At 40.8% G+C, this 14,232-nt stretch overlaps 1 protein-coding gene across 1 annotated transcript in view; it reads right to left on the bottom strand.

Moving 5' to 3' along the window:
• Positions 1–14,232, bottom strand: part of pnpla7b (patatin-like phospholipase domain containing 7b) — a 27,411-nt gene extending 13,179 nt beyond the window's left edge. Inside the window, exons 1-22 of the mRNA XM_071898452.2 lie at positions 14,191–14,232; positions 13,640–13,714; positions 13,221–13,308; positions 12,623–12,702; positions 11,743–11,837; positions 11,090–11,230; positions 10,123–10,282; positions 8,263–8,343; positions 8,028–8,156; positions 7,787–7,867; positions 7,209–7,329; positions 7,012–7,095; positions 6,373–6,461; positions 6,059–6,217; positions 5,749–5,826; positions 5,361–5,566; positions 4,181–4,312; positions 3,522–3,645; positions 2,007–2,196; positions 1,689–1,838; positions 927–990; positions 431–599 (exon numbers count right to left, since the gene is read on the bottom strand). Of these exons, the coding sequence (XP_071754553.2) occupies positions 431–599; positions 927–990; positions 1,689–1,838; positions 2,007–2,196; positions 3,522–3,645; positions 4,181–4,312; positions 5,361–5,566; positions 5,749–5,826; positions 6,059–6,217; positions 6,373–6,461; positions 7,012–7,095; positions 7,209–7,329; positions 7,787–7,867; positions 8,028–8,156; positions 8,263–8,343; positions 10,123–10,282; positions 11,090–11,230; positions 11,743–11,837; positions 12,623–12,702; positions 13,221–13,308; positions 13,640–13,714; positions 14,191–14,232 (2,538 nt within the window). The remainder of the gene's footprint in view (positions 1–430; positions 600–926; positions 991–1,688; positions 1,839–2,006; positions 2,197–3,521; positions 3,646–4,180; positions 4,313–5,360; positions 5,567–5,748; positions 5,827–6,058; positions 6,218–6,372; positions 6,462–7,011; positions 7,096–7,208; positions 7,330–7,786; positions 7,868–8,027; positions 8,157–8,262; positions 8,344–10,122; positions 10,283–11,089; positions 11,231–11,742; positions 11,838–12,622; positions 12,703–13,220; positions 13,309–13,639; positions 13,715–14,190) is intronic.

The raw sequence follows: 14,232 nt of genomic DNA, 5'->3' as shown, positions 1-14,232 counted from the left end.
AAGTCATTTAGAGCTAACTAATCCACACACACTCATTAGATTTAATTCCGTAAGACAGCTTTATGCAGATGGGTGCATTAAGCAGAGTAAGCCACCGCCACCAGCATGCCTGATGTACTAAATACGTAGGTATTTGTGCCTGGGTGTTAATCTTTTCTAACTTCTCAACACAATTCAAGTTTTATTTTTATTATTATATTGATGAAGGAAGGGAGTAGACAAACTGAATCCCTACATGCTCACTCATTGTAAGTCGCTCTGGATAGGAGCCTAAGTATATTATGTTAGGTGGTTTGGCCTCATCTCGAGTCTCATCAATGTTCATCAACTACAGCATCCAACAGTTGACACGGATGAGGAGGACAATTTACATGCTGTCTACAATCTCCAGGACCTGAGTGGGTACGAGTGCATTTAAACGCAGCCTCACCTCGCCCACGGTGGGCTCCTGCTCACCCAGTCCCACGATGATGATGCAGTCGGCCTGGCGGATGCAGCGCTGGGTCCAGGGCGTGAGGCCGGAGTCAGACTGGTACAGGACGATGCGGTGGATGTCTTCCTGCTGGCCGAGCCAACTGGACAGACGGTACTCATGGACACTTAGGAGGAGAGGCACTAACATCAGCCACTTTTCAGCGGAGCAACATGTCACTGATTCAACGTTACATCAACCAAAAAAAGATGATTGAATTTGAATCATTTTAATTGAAACTAAACTAAACTACATTACATTGCGGTAAAACTCATTTTCTACAAATCATGTCTGTTCTTTATTGAGCAATATCCACTTAATAACAGGAAGAACATGTTGTATTATTGTGAAAATTTAAGTGAATCTTCACACCTTAGCTGTGAATTTTCTTGTTCTCACCTAGCATTACCATTACATTATTCAGTGGTTTTCCATCATGCAACCAAATGTCTACCTGTCCAGTGCAGCAGAGCCCAGTCGCTGTTTGATGATGTCACTCGTCAGGAGCAGAGTGGGGCCTGCAGAAACAGGAACAAATCCAAGTTTCTAAAGTAGCATCTCTAAAATAGCGTCACGTATTCAAGTATCGGTAATGCATGGATGCATGGACAACATTTCCAAACCAAACACATAACACACAAAACTAAAGTGACCAATATGGCTTTTTTATGGCTGACACAGACACAGATATTTTCTGCCAATATTCAAGATTTTTAAATTCAACCATGTTCACACCCAAAATTTTTAATAAAGGACAAGTATAAACCTATGAAACAGAATTTAAACCATGAGACATTAAAACTCTACTCCAAAATATAACAATCATAATTCTAATCACATAATCATGCATACGAAATTGTACAATAAATATGTAATAAAAATAAATTCCATCATATCAGAGGACTTAAAAAAGGACGATATCTGCACTGCTGTCGATCCAGATGTGCTTTGTCGGATACAAAGAAGCATGGTATTCCCTTTGTACTGTAGTGGTACAGTGGTAGTATAGCGGCAGTAGTAGCAATAGTAGTATATGCTTTGTTGGATACAAAAAAACATAGTTTTCCTTTTACAAACTTGTCTAAAAGTTAGCAGGTTTCTTGGCAAACTCATCCTATGATTCTTGACTTTTCTTCACAGACACCCTGTCAAAGTCGAAAGTGTGTGTGTGTGTGTGTGTGTGTGTGTGTGTGTGTGTGTGTGTGTGTGTGTGTACCGATGCCACTGAGTGCATGCTGCAGCTCCAGAGTGAAGGCGGTGAGGGGAACCTCGTCAGACACAGGCAGGATGGCCACAGTGGACAGGTTGGAGGCCGGGTTTCCAGCGTCCCACTTACTGGTGGGGGTGTGGAGGCCCAGACCGCGAGCTGGAGGGTAGAAGAAGAAGAGTGTTTCTCAATTTTTTCTGCTCTGTTCATGCGTATTTAACATTAACTAATATTTGTTAATGTTGTTATTCATGCTTAATTCATGTTAGTAAATGCATTAGTTAACGTTAACACACACACACACAAACAGAGGTGTGTATAGAGTACCGGCCAGAGGTCCGTTGACCTGCTGCATGTTGCCCAGGATCTTCTGTCCCAGCAGGTGGATGAGCCGGGTGACGACCTGAGGATACCTCCTCTTGATGGAGTTCAGAGCTCCTTCAGGCAGCTTGGCCAGCTCAGAGTCCCTGACGGCGTGGACCGTGGTGGCTCGGTTCAGGTGGGTCAGCGCCTCCACCTGGCCAACAGACAAGATAGGGGTTGTGCCAACATTTGTTACCCTGAAAAATGTCTTCTGAAAACATTTCATGGATTGTAACCTACCTTGTTGCCTCGTAATGAATGGAGATCACGCTTGGTTGGGATCTTATTATCAAAACACAAGCGTCCATTGATTCTACAAGGAAGTTGTCAGGCCGTACATTAGTCTACTTGTTATTTATTAAGTGCTTTTCCCCCCACGATAATTAACTTGCGCATTGGCAAAACAACACCACACACCGGGGACGAAACAAGGACGCACACATTTTTTTTAGAGGATACAAATTTTGGCACAAACACCTGTAAAACTTTCCATAATCTTTGCCAGTGGTTTTCAAAGTGGGGTCCGGGGACCACCAGGGGTCCTTGATAGGAAGCCTGGGGGTCCCCCAGCAAAATGAGGAATACTTTAATTTCACTATAATTTATTTCACTAGAAATTATCCCAATTATTCAATATGAAATGAAAAATTGGCTTGCTGGACAAAATTTTCTCAAATGGGGGTCTGTGGTCCTAATGTGTGTCTATCTGGGGGTCAGTGACATACTGTATGTGATGATCAAGATATAATGCTTAAACCATACATACTTATTCAATAGAATATGATACAGATAAGCCTTTAATTTCTTGACTGGACTTGACTTCAAAACAACAAATATCACAGTATGTGTAATGGCAATGGGTCTACAACTAGAGTTAGACATATGGGGCTGATATTGACCATTTATGAAATATCTGTTATCTATTTTGTCTCTTACACAGCCTTTTTGGTCCAGTCCATTTTGTTGATTTCTAATCAAATTAACTGCCGACACCTTGTGGCAAAAAAATGTAACTGCTTGGTTACTGCAGACAGAAAAACAGTCTGGAAAACCTGACATGACATTTGATTTTCTTTGAAGATTTTATTTCTTTATTTAATTGTTCAGTAATGTTTTTTGTAAATTAAATTCTTCATTTAAAGGTAGTAATGTCTCCCCAAATGTTTCCCCTACCATTGAATAGGTGCGGAGGATCACTCTACTTTAAGGAGCTTCAAACCCACCTTAAAGAAATTCACTAGTCTGGGTTTCAATGGAGAGTTTTAGTGTCCCATGATGGTCTAAATGCTGTTTCAGTCTTTTCCTCCCTGAGAAGAATAACATTCTGGGGGAAACACTGAAGACTTTTCTGGCATGAAAAGATCAAAGGTCAAAGTTAAAGATAATGAAGATAATCAACTATCAGCAGCTTCAATCCCAAGCTATCTGGATTGGTCTTTCAGCATTCCATAATTTTCCAATGAGTTTCTGACCACTCACCACACCGATCAGATCGCCGCGACCATACTCCCCAGCCAGCTCCTTCTTCCCATCATCCTTTGCAATGACGGAGCGCAGTCGGCCGCTGAGCACAATAAAGGTGCTGTCCGACTTGTCTCCCTGTCTGGAAACAACACGGCAATCAGAGGACTGCAACATCCCACATTAACACACACACACACACACACACACACACACACACACACACACACACACACTTTCCCTTTGATTTCATTACCCATATTTCCCTTATTCCTCATTTATGTATTTTGTTGTTTTGTATCATTGTCCTACTTGAGTAGTTGAGTTTTGATATCTTTTGGTTTCTACAAAACACCTAAACTTCACCTCTATATATGTATACATATATACAATATGACCTTCTGTTGACCTATGAATGTGAATACAATGTACACTTTGCACATCCTGTATATTTGCTGCATTTTGTTTGTTTCTGTAAAATGTAATTTTTTCTTTTTTTTTCATATTGTACATATTTTTAATTTCTTTTTTTCTCTCAGTAAAATCTCATAAAGAGTAGTGCAACAAATTACTGCTTCCAGGGAGTAATAAGTAAAGTCATATAATATACTAGTAATGCATAACTTTTGAGTAAGGCGTCCATCACTGGCTGTGAATGCAGTCTGTACAGTAGATACCTGTAGACGGCGCGGCCAGCCTCCACAGCCATCCAGTCCAGGGCGAAGTCGATCTGTCTGACGAAGGACGACACCCTCTTCACCACGGTGTGAGCCACGTTCAGCACCACCCTGGGGTCCTCGCGCATCATCCTGCAGGGATTCAAACACAGTCAGATACTACAGCCAACCGCACTGCTCTGACATCCAAGCCAGGTTTCTAGGGAAGTGCTCACCCCTAAATAGTTACATCAGATCCCGTGCCTTCGTAAATGTACAACCGAAGATGTTTTAAAGATCATGGGCCTATATTCAGGGATGTAGTGGAGGGTAAACCCACCGAAACTCACTTTACCCACCTTTTAAGCCTGACATAAATCTATATTCATACTAAACATCATACAAAGTAGTATCAAACTGATGTAAGTTATATGATGATAGGGTCATGTAAGGTGGAAAAAAAACAATAATATTAATGTAAATGTAATTGTTTTTATTTATATTGGAAGTTGTTTACCTGATGATGATGATGATGATCACCAAATGGAGATCATAGGCTTTTTTATTTACCACTACATCACTGCCTGTATTAGCAACACTGAATGACATCTAAGCTTAGGAATTTATTCAGCAATTTAAATTCCGAGCAAATAAAAAAAAAAAAGTATATATATATATATATATATATATATATATATATATATATATTAGAAATAATTAACAAAATTGACCGTACAAATCCAAAATCTCATCTGTGTTACTGCTAGAAAAATGTGTAACAAAAGAAAAATGAGCTGTACATTCTGAATTTAGATTATAAAAACAGGATTCAATAGTAAACTTCTAGGTGCTGTATTTACAACTATGTAATGGCATAATGTAATATTTGCTGGTTAATGTAATTACAATATCATATTTTATTACCTTTTTACGGAAGAGGATTAGGGCACATGTGCAAAATTTATTTATATATATTTATTTAATATATTTATTTATTTGACTTTAAACTCAGAACTCAAATACATTTTTCACATGTGGCCCTAATCTTCTTCTGTACATTTTTGATTCATTTAGAGGGACATTTTATTACATTAGTTGTGCATTATCGGCAGTTGTTATATCATCAGTTGCTATAAACCTAAAATGTAAAACTGTAATGTAATGTGTGTGTGTGTGTGTGTGTGTGTGTGCGACATCCTACTCATAGAAGTGGGCCTTGGAGATGGAGAGGAAGGTGCAGTCCCGGTGAGCTCGGACGCTGAAGATCAGGGGCTCCCCGGTGAGAACGGCCAGGTGGCCCACCAGCTCCCCCGGGTGGGTGACGAACAGCAGGGTGTCCTCCTCGCGGTCGATCATGCGCTGGTACACGTGGAGGAACCCCGAGATCACGAACGCCACGCTCACGTCCTGGAGAGAACCCGCGTGAAGAGGTTTCAACGGAGAGCTTTAGTGTCCCATGATGGTCTAAATGCTGTTTCAGAGGCTTTTCCACCCTGACAAGAAGACAATTCTGGGGGAAACACTGAACATTTGGAATTTTGGGGGTTGTTTTTTGGCATGAGTATTGACGTTTGGCCTAACAGACTGACCTGGTCTCCCTGGCTGGCCACAACACAGCCGGCTTTGACCTGCCGAAGAGTCACCCGCCCTTCTAACAGACTGGGGTCCTGATGAAATGAAATGAAAGATCAAAGAAAGGAAAAACTGCAGGGCTCCACACACAATGACTTTTCAGCATTCTCTCTGAAGTGTACACTTATAATTGCCTCACCAAACATAGATTCATAATCACAAGACAGAAGATAGTTTTGATAATAAGAGGTAATAGATGTAGCTTGTACAGTCTTCACTGGAGCCTTTCAATCTTAGTATCTCAGTTCTCTATAGCGTGTACAGTACCTGTATTTGGAGGACCTTCAGCAGGTCTTTCTTGGCAGCTTGGAAAATGGCGTTGACTTTATTATGGTGGACATCATGGCCTCCTCCTCCTCCAGCATCACTGTAGTGGTAAACAGCAGACGGAGTGTGCAGCATCGTCACACTCTTCTTCAGAATAGACTGAGAAGAGAGAGAAAGAGGCACAATGGAGACGTTGAGCAAGACACTGAACCCCAATCTCGTCAATCATTCAAAGTCACTCTACCATATCTATAGTGCATTCATAACAGCACTCATAAGGGATTATAACGCACTCATAATGCCTATTCACTGACCTTGTGGACAACTGGACTTGGAGGCAGCATTTCCTCTTTGGCGATTCTTGCCCGCTCGTACACTCTGTTGAGGTCGGCCGACATTTCACCTGCAAGACAAACGCAAAGAGGTCACAGTCGTCATACTGGTCACCAGGGCTGGGTATCAAAGAATAACACCCACCCAATTGTCTAAGAGCCTGTAGGATTTTCATTAGGTCCTGGTTGAACTGCCCTGTCTGAAATGTCTGTGGAAGTGACCTTTATAGACATCACATGGTCATGGACATGGTTTGATTCTGTTTAGACAAGCTAATGTTATGTGGACCGTGTAACAGGAAAAGAGTTTGCTGTATTGCATATGCTGCCATCAGACTAGAAAGGTATTAAAAAATCTAATCAAAGAACCTGGATTGAATGTAATGTTTTGGAACCAGTGTCAGCAGCCAAACTTTCCCAGAATACCTTGCCCTTTTGGATGACAGGTGGAATCAAAAGGTCATAACTTTGATCCCCACAAACTGCCAAAGTTTCTTTCTGCAAGAAACTAGACCTCCTTCCTGTATCAGCTAAATGCCTAATATGTGAAATTGTAATGTATTCTAACGTATTAAGTATTAATCATGAAGGTGCAGGTTTACACTGCTTGTGTGTACGTACCTGTAACAGCCAATGGGGTGGAGACGGAGCGAGATTTCTTGTATTTCGCCGTGGAAATTTCCGAGAGGTTGGACTTCCCGCTCTCTGTTGCATCAACACAAGTGCATCAACAAAACAGATAATGGCAGGTAAAGTTTCTAATTTCAGCCAGGATAAAATTCGACCTAAAAAAGAAACTGGATGCTGTGTGTCCGAACCTGTGTCAGTCTTCTCGGAGCCCAGGTCGTCGGAGTGGGACGGCTGCCTGCGGAAGCCTCTGTGCGGATGGGCCTCACCGAGAACATGGGCCACCGACAGCAAGGGGATGGCTTGGCTCTCCTGTCACACACACACACACACACACACACACACACACAAATAAACGACTAACATCCAATAACATGCAAACTCTTTTCTAATGAAGTCTCGGCTAAGGTTAGACCGATATAGAGGTCTATTTTATGATGCAATTTGTTTCAGTACATTTTTATTGTAGAATTGATCAATACTACACTGGTTGTCTATGGGAAACTCTTAACCTGAACTGATTCTAGCGAGATTCCACACAAGTATGCATGAATACATTGGTCATGATGGTCTAAATGCTGTTTCAGAGGCTTTTCCACCCTGACAAGGATACAATTCTGGGGGAAACACTGAATACTTGTAATTTTTTGGCATGAAAATGGTCAAATATCGATATCAGCATCGGCAGCTTCAATCCCAAAATAAAATGGTTTCAAAACCAATATCGGTCGAACCCTAGTGTGGACTGAGGTTAGCAGGAGAACAGTACCGGGTTGAAGAGCTCAGTGGTCAGGCCCAGGTAGTTGTGCAAGGCGAGGAAGGTCACTCTCTGCAGACGCACCATGATTATCTACAGAGGACGAAAGGGAAACAGGAGAAAATGGATGAAATAAAGACTGCATTGTTTTGGCTGTAAAAACAAAAACAACTGTCTGAAACTGTCTGTGGCTTGCTAATATGGTACATGCCATGCCTGTAGCTCAGTTATTCGCTATTCCCGGGAACCTTACCTGGATGACGCGGACCAGAGTTTCGGGGTATTTCTCAAAGACCGACTGGAAGGCTGCAGCTGGAAGACGCAGAACAGTGGAGGGAAGCGCCGCCCTGGCAGACACGGTCTTGTAAGGCGCTGGATAGCCCTGAAACACAGATAATATGTAGAGCAAGACGGATGCTATGAATAATGCCAATAACCTTTACAGACTTATCAAAAAGTGAAGAGGGCCAGATCCAGCGCAGACGTACAGTGATGATATCCAGGATACTGAGCAAACTGTGGACACTGTCTCCTGGTAACACCTCCTTTACCACAGCGTCTGTTCCGTCCTGCGGCAAGAAAACACAATCCAAATCTCAACAAAGAGTGTAAAACAGCCATCAAAGTGTATAAGAGCTAGGGCTGAAACGATTCCTCGAGAAACTCGAGTAACTCGATTACTAAAAATCATCGATGCAAATTCTTTGCATCGAAGCTTCGTTTAATCCATATAACTATATACACACTCAGTGTTTCGCACGGATGATTATTACTGTTGCACAACGCGCTGGAGAAAGAGAGAGAAAATAGCGAGGGGTGAAGAGAAGAGACAGGCCAGAGAAAACGACAGAAAGTGTCCAAAGTTTCGGATCCAGTGTTGCCAACTTGGCGACTTTGTCGCTAGACTTAGCGACTTTTCAGACCCCCCTGGCGACTTTATTTCTCAAGAGCGACTAGCGACAAATCTGCCGACTTTTTCTGACCATGGGAAGCAATGTTAATGTGTTGAATCCCAAAGCATTTGGCAATAAATTGGTTCGGCTGATGCCGGTTTTCTCTACTTGCTTGTCTAATCCAGAGAGGTCTGACGGTCACAGCGCTTCCCACACACAGTGTAGCTCCTTCCCTCCGCTGAGAGCAGGGACTGTAGGATATGGTCCACTTGTAATTGCTACCGGCGTACGCCGAAACTGGCCCGGGTGGGCGGAGTCAGCACTTAATATTAAAACGGGATGAGATGAAGGCTAGTAAAGAATGCACGTTAATTATGGCTATATGTAATGGCTAGTTAAGAACGTAAATCAATATGGTGGCTAGTTATGATGTCCCTAAGTTAGCTAAGTTTTGCTCAAGAAAATAACCACAGAAAATAAAATGCTGCAGTCAATTTGTGAAAGCCTGAGCTTCATTCATGTTATTATTATGATAGTCACACACACATACACACACACACACACACACACACACACACACCTACTCCCCTCACAGTGATGCATAAAATACCCCAGAAAGCAAAATATCAGGTGGTGTAAGTAGCAATTGGAGCCTAAAATGCACCAGTCCAATACAGCAGGTATATTCAGTTTAGTTTGATTGCAGTGAGTAGGGTCAGCAGGTGTAGGGCAACCCTTCAACATAGCAAATAAATGTACATTAGCCAGTCTTATGAACTTGTATGATATTTAGGCCTAGTAATAAATATCAATAATAATAATTATTTCACCTCGTTTTCAGTAAATCACAGTGTCGTATGGACAGCTTCGTGCGGACAGCTTTTCTCTTTTGTATATTTACTATTGCTCTTTAATAAAGCAAAAGTATTTCTTATCCGATTACTCGATTAATCGATGGAATAATCGGTAGAATACTCGATTACTAAAATAATCGATAGCTGCAGCCCTAATAAGAGCACTAGTAAGGGTTCCCACACATTTTACATTTGAAAATCCCACTCTTTTTTAGACCTTAAGACATTTTATTTTTTATTTTTAGACATTTATACAGCTTTATCACCCACTTGCAAACACTATAAGGTAATAAAATCACTAACATTCACAGTTTCTCATGTTTTCCATTTCTTTAAAAGACTAGGAAACTGCCAAAATGATTTTTCATTCGTTTTCATACCTCCCACACCTTCATAGTAGCCCTGACTGGTGGTACAGCCATAGAGAACGTCTCCAAATATAATGGTATGTGGCGTTAGATGATAAAAGAATGACGGGCTATATGCAAGAAGCATCTAAGAAAATGAATCCTGATCCACCGCTGGTTAGATCACGTGAGCATATGAACATCAAAAGCTGATTTCTACGTTGCTGCGTGCGTGCGAGCCCCAGAGATCTTACGTTCTCGTGGATGCACAGCTCCAGGCGGCCATCCTGAACCACGTAAATGCTGTCGTCGGTGTCGCCCGGCCGGAAGAGGCCCTCCCCTTGGTGCAGCTGGATCAGCACCATGTGACGACACAGCTCCAGGAACAGGGGCTTCTCGAAGTGGCCGAGCACCCTGGTTCCAACACACGTACACACAGGACACACAGGGTGTTGTTAAGTAGGGTTCGACCGATATGTTTTTTTTTTGTTTTTTTTTTACTTTTTATTTAAATGTTTCCATTATTTTACAGAACAAAACATTCCCTGACATAGGACCTCATAGAAATAAAAATAGGTAAAGAAACAGACATTTACCGATATTTTCAGACCGAAGATGATATTTTTGTGCCGATATTCAATACTTAATTAATTAATACATTTGACTGTTTTCTTGAAAAGCCTCTGAAACATTTAGACCATCATGGGACACTAAAACTCTCCATTAAAATCCAGGATAATGCTAATACTACTACTACTACTAACAATAACAACATATTCATGCATACTTTCAAAATGTCACATTACAATAAATTCAGGCTAAGGGCCTCCCACAAAAACTATGTAATCAATCAAACTGCATCATATCCATCATATCAGAGGTGAACGACACTGACTGGTCCACATCTGATTTTTATTTTAATTTTCGGCTCCATATATCGGTCTGACCCTACTGGTAAATCAAAGACAATGCACTGCCTCCAATCATAACTATTCATCTTTCATCAATCTTCACATCTTACATCGTCTAAATTCATTTGAATATACTTCTGGGTATAATGTTACTGTATTCACCATAGTAGAGATGAAGGCAGCTGATCAACTAGGGAGCCAGACAGCTGAGATTGCATTCAAATAAACTGATCACTCATTAATAAACTGATTATTAACTAGGTTTATATGTTGAGAAATGCCTGTAGAGAAACTGTAGTTGTTCCTTTACCTGACGTTTTTCAGCATGTACAGCACCTCAGAGGGCAGATGGGAGTTCTGCACGTCGAACTCGGTCAGGTCGGCCTCCAGCAGACAGGGAGGAGGCTCCTTGGGCTGCAGGGTGGGGGGCTCCCTCCGGATACGCAGGATCCTAACACACACACACACACACACACAGTCCACCAATGAAGAATCCTTCATCACTCCCTTGCTTGTTCTTTAGTTGCTTTAGAACAAGTTGTTGTTTTAGAACAACTTTAAAGTTTATTTTGATTGTAAAGGTAAGTCTCTTGAATTCACTGTTAGTTTTATAATAATTTTTATATTCAAGTTTTATATAGATTTTTCAAAGCTATAACCCAAATTTCTCATGACCTCATTCCTGGAGTCCTTCAAATTACATAGCATTAAAAAAAAGTGTCTGCTGTAAATCATCGTAATAACCTCTTCAGTTCTCAGTGATTAATTTTTATATGAATGTATTTTTTTGGGGGGGAATTAATTTCTATTTTATTTTGTTTATCTGTGTTTGTAATGGAGTTTCTCATTGATTAGCCTCCTTAGTAGTTTTGTACTGAAGTGTGTGAATATCATTTTGCCTGATCCTAACATAACAGCATTGTATATCTTTCTACCCCAAACCCTTCCAGAGAGAGGACTCACTTGCGTGCTATAGACAGGACTTTGGTCCTCTTCCTGACTCGCTGCCGGGAAGCTGAGTTTGAGTTGGTAGTTGAGGCTGAGGACAGGGTCTGAACCTACAACAACAAGAAGTGGAAAAAGCTTATTGATTTGACAACATGTCTGCATTCAAGTGATGATATCCTTAAGGCAACCAAACTGTTTCTGGTAATATTAACAATACTAATGATACTGATAATTGGGTTCAACCGAGATGGGTTTTCTGAATTCTGTATTCAGTGTTTCACAAAGAATTTTATTCACTCAGGGTGGAAAAGCCTCTGAAACATCATTTAGACCATCAAGGGACACTAAAACGCTCCACTGAAATCCAGGATAAAACTGCTACTACTTCTACTACTACCACTACTACTACTGCTACTGCTACTACTAATAGTAATAATAATAATAAACCATATTTATGCATACTTGTGTGGAATCTGATCAAAATGCTGCATTAGAATCAATTCAGGTTAAGGGCTTCTCATAGACAACAAGTGTATTATTGATTAATTCTACAATAAATATGTAATCAAACTGCATCATATCCATCATATCGGCTGGATGACACTGACTGGACCAGATCTGATTTTTAATGAAAGGCTAATATCAGCCTAATATATTGGTCTAACACTGATAAAAATAATAATTTTAGAAATGCCTTTTTAAAACACCCATACACACATTACATTAAACTCAGAAAAGTGTAAAAACACAAATGAACATGAGAAGAGGTCCATGAGCTAAGTAAGAACAATGGGAGTAGGATGCCTGTATTTGCTTGGGTGAACTGATTTCAGTGAATACAGTCCTGTTTCTAATCAATGTTAGAAGGATATGAGAGGAGTGAGGAGAGACCCACCTTTCTCATGATCTTCCTGCCGTAGAACATCACCTTGTCTCTCTTCCTGAAGCGGTAGTGAGGAACGCCGGCCTGCTCCTCTGAAACACAACAGACATCTGTCAGGCGTCGGCCATTTGTATGAGGGTTCCTGAAGTCCTCATACTAGGGTTAGACCGATATATATTTCATTCAAAATCAGATCTGTCCCAAGGTCTAAATACTGTTTCAAAGGCTTTTCCACTCCAAGAAGAATAAATATAGGGTCAAATTAAATATCAGCTATCGCCAGCTTCAGTTTAAAAAGTCTACAAGTATTGGCATCGACCTTGGTCTAACCTTATCTCATACCATGTGTGTTAAAATGAACTGTGAAACTGTCCCTGCACCACTGTTGCAAAGACAAATTACTGATATACTGTATTTATTGCACTTGGAATTCTGACATGAAGTATAGACATTTGTTGAATAACAATCTTTTCCTAAACTTTCTTCCAAGACTTACTAATGTATGTACAGTGCATTTGTGTGTGTGTGCATTTTGTATATTATCGCACACTGAAAAGCTTTTAATAAAAATGTAATTTAAAACGTTACAGGGTGTACAGTGTGTACTGACTAGACAGCTTGTATCTTCTGTAAAGAAGAAACACGACGACGCCGATGAGAGAAACCACTGCCACAGCTCCAATCAGCAGGCCAGTCCACTGGAAGAGAGAGAGAAAAAGAAACAAAACATCATATCTGTTCAAATCAAACTGCACTGTTAGCATGGCGCCTACTATCACTCAACATAGTGTACGCTAAAGTGTTAACATGGGGCAATCACAGTCAACAATTTACACATGGATGATTTTGGTGTCTCTGTTCTCATCACTTAACAGGTAAGCTGACCAACAGGACAATCTTCCAAAGACTTGGTGTACTCTTTTAAGACATGCTGAGTTTCATTCTACTTAAGACTACTTGCAGAGAGATGGACAACAAGCGATAAAAGCCCCATTCAACCCATGAGAGTCAGTGACTGACTGTGGTTACCATAGTGGTTTCGATCCTCTCCTCCACAAACTGCTGCATCCTGGCCTTGATCTCGCTGCCAAGAGGAACCAGGCTCTGAAACGTCAACCACAGAGACAGAAACAACACTAAGGGAATGGGATCAACTGGACATGGCATAGGCTGTGTTAAGGTGAAAGGTTGGGAGAGCAGTGTTCAGTTGAAAGGAAGGATGTATTGACTAAACAACATTAGATCTTCTCTGTTTCTTTGGCATTTCATCCTAGAAAAGTGCTATAAAACAAAAAAATCCCATCTATTTTATACCCCACTCTCAGGCCTGATGATATATGAACATATACAGCATTTTACATGACATTACAGAATATGTTGAGTGCATTTGTCATGTATTTCACAGGGAAACGCACATCCAAGTAGTAATGGTTATCATATGGTAGTAACAATGTATTTATATGCTGTGCTACAATCAACATAAATGCCTTAAATCACAAGTTCAAACATTTGACAATGATGCTGAATTTAGACAGTGCAGAGCAGTTAATGATTTGTGATGGAGTATAGGAATAACATACCGGGTATATACTGCAGCTCTCCTCATCATCCTTGTCTTCCAT

Source organism: Centroberyx gerrardi, chromosome 8 (genome assembly GCF_048128805.1).
Source record: "Centroberyx gerrardi isolate f3 chromosome 8, fCenGer3.hap1.cur.20231027, whole genome shotgun sequence".
Lineage (NCBI taxonomy): Eukaryota > Metazoa > Chordata > Actinopteri > Beryciformes > Berycidae > Centroberyx > Centroberyx gerrardi.
This window is presented reverse-complemented; position numbering and strand designations above follow the sequence as displayed.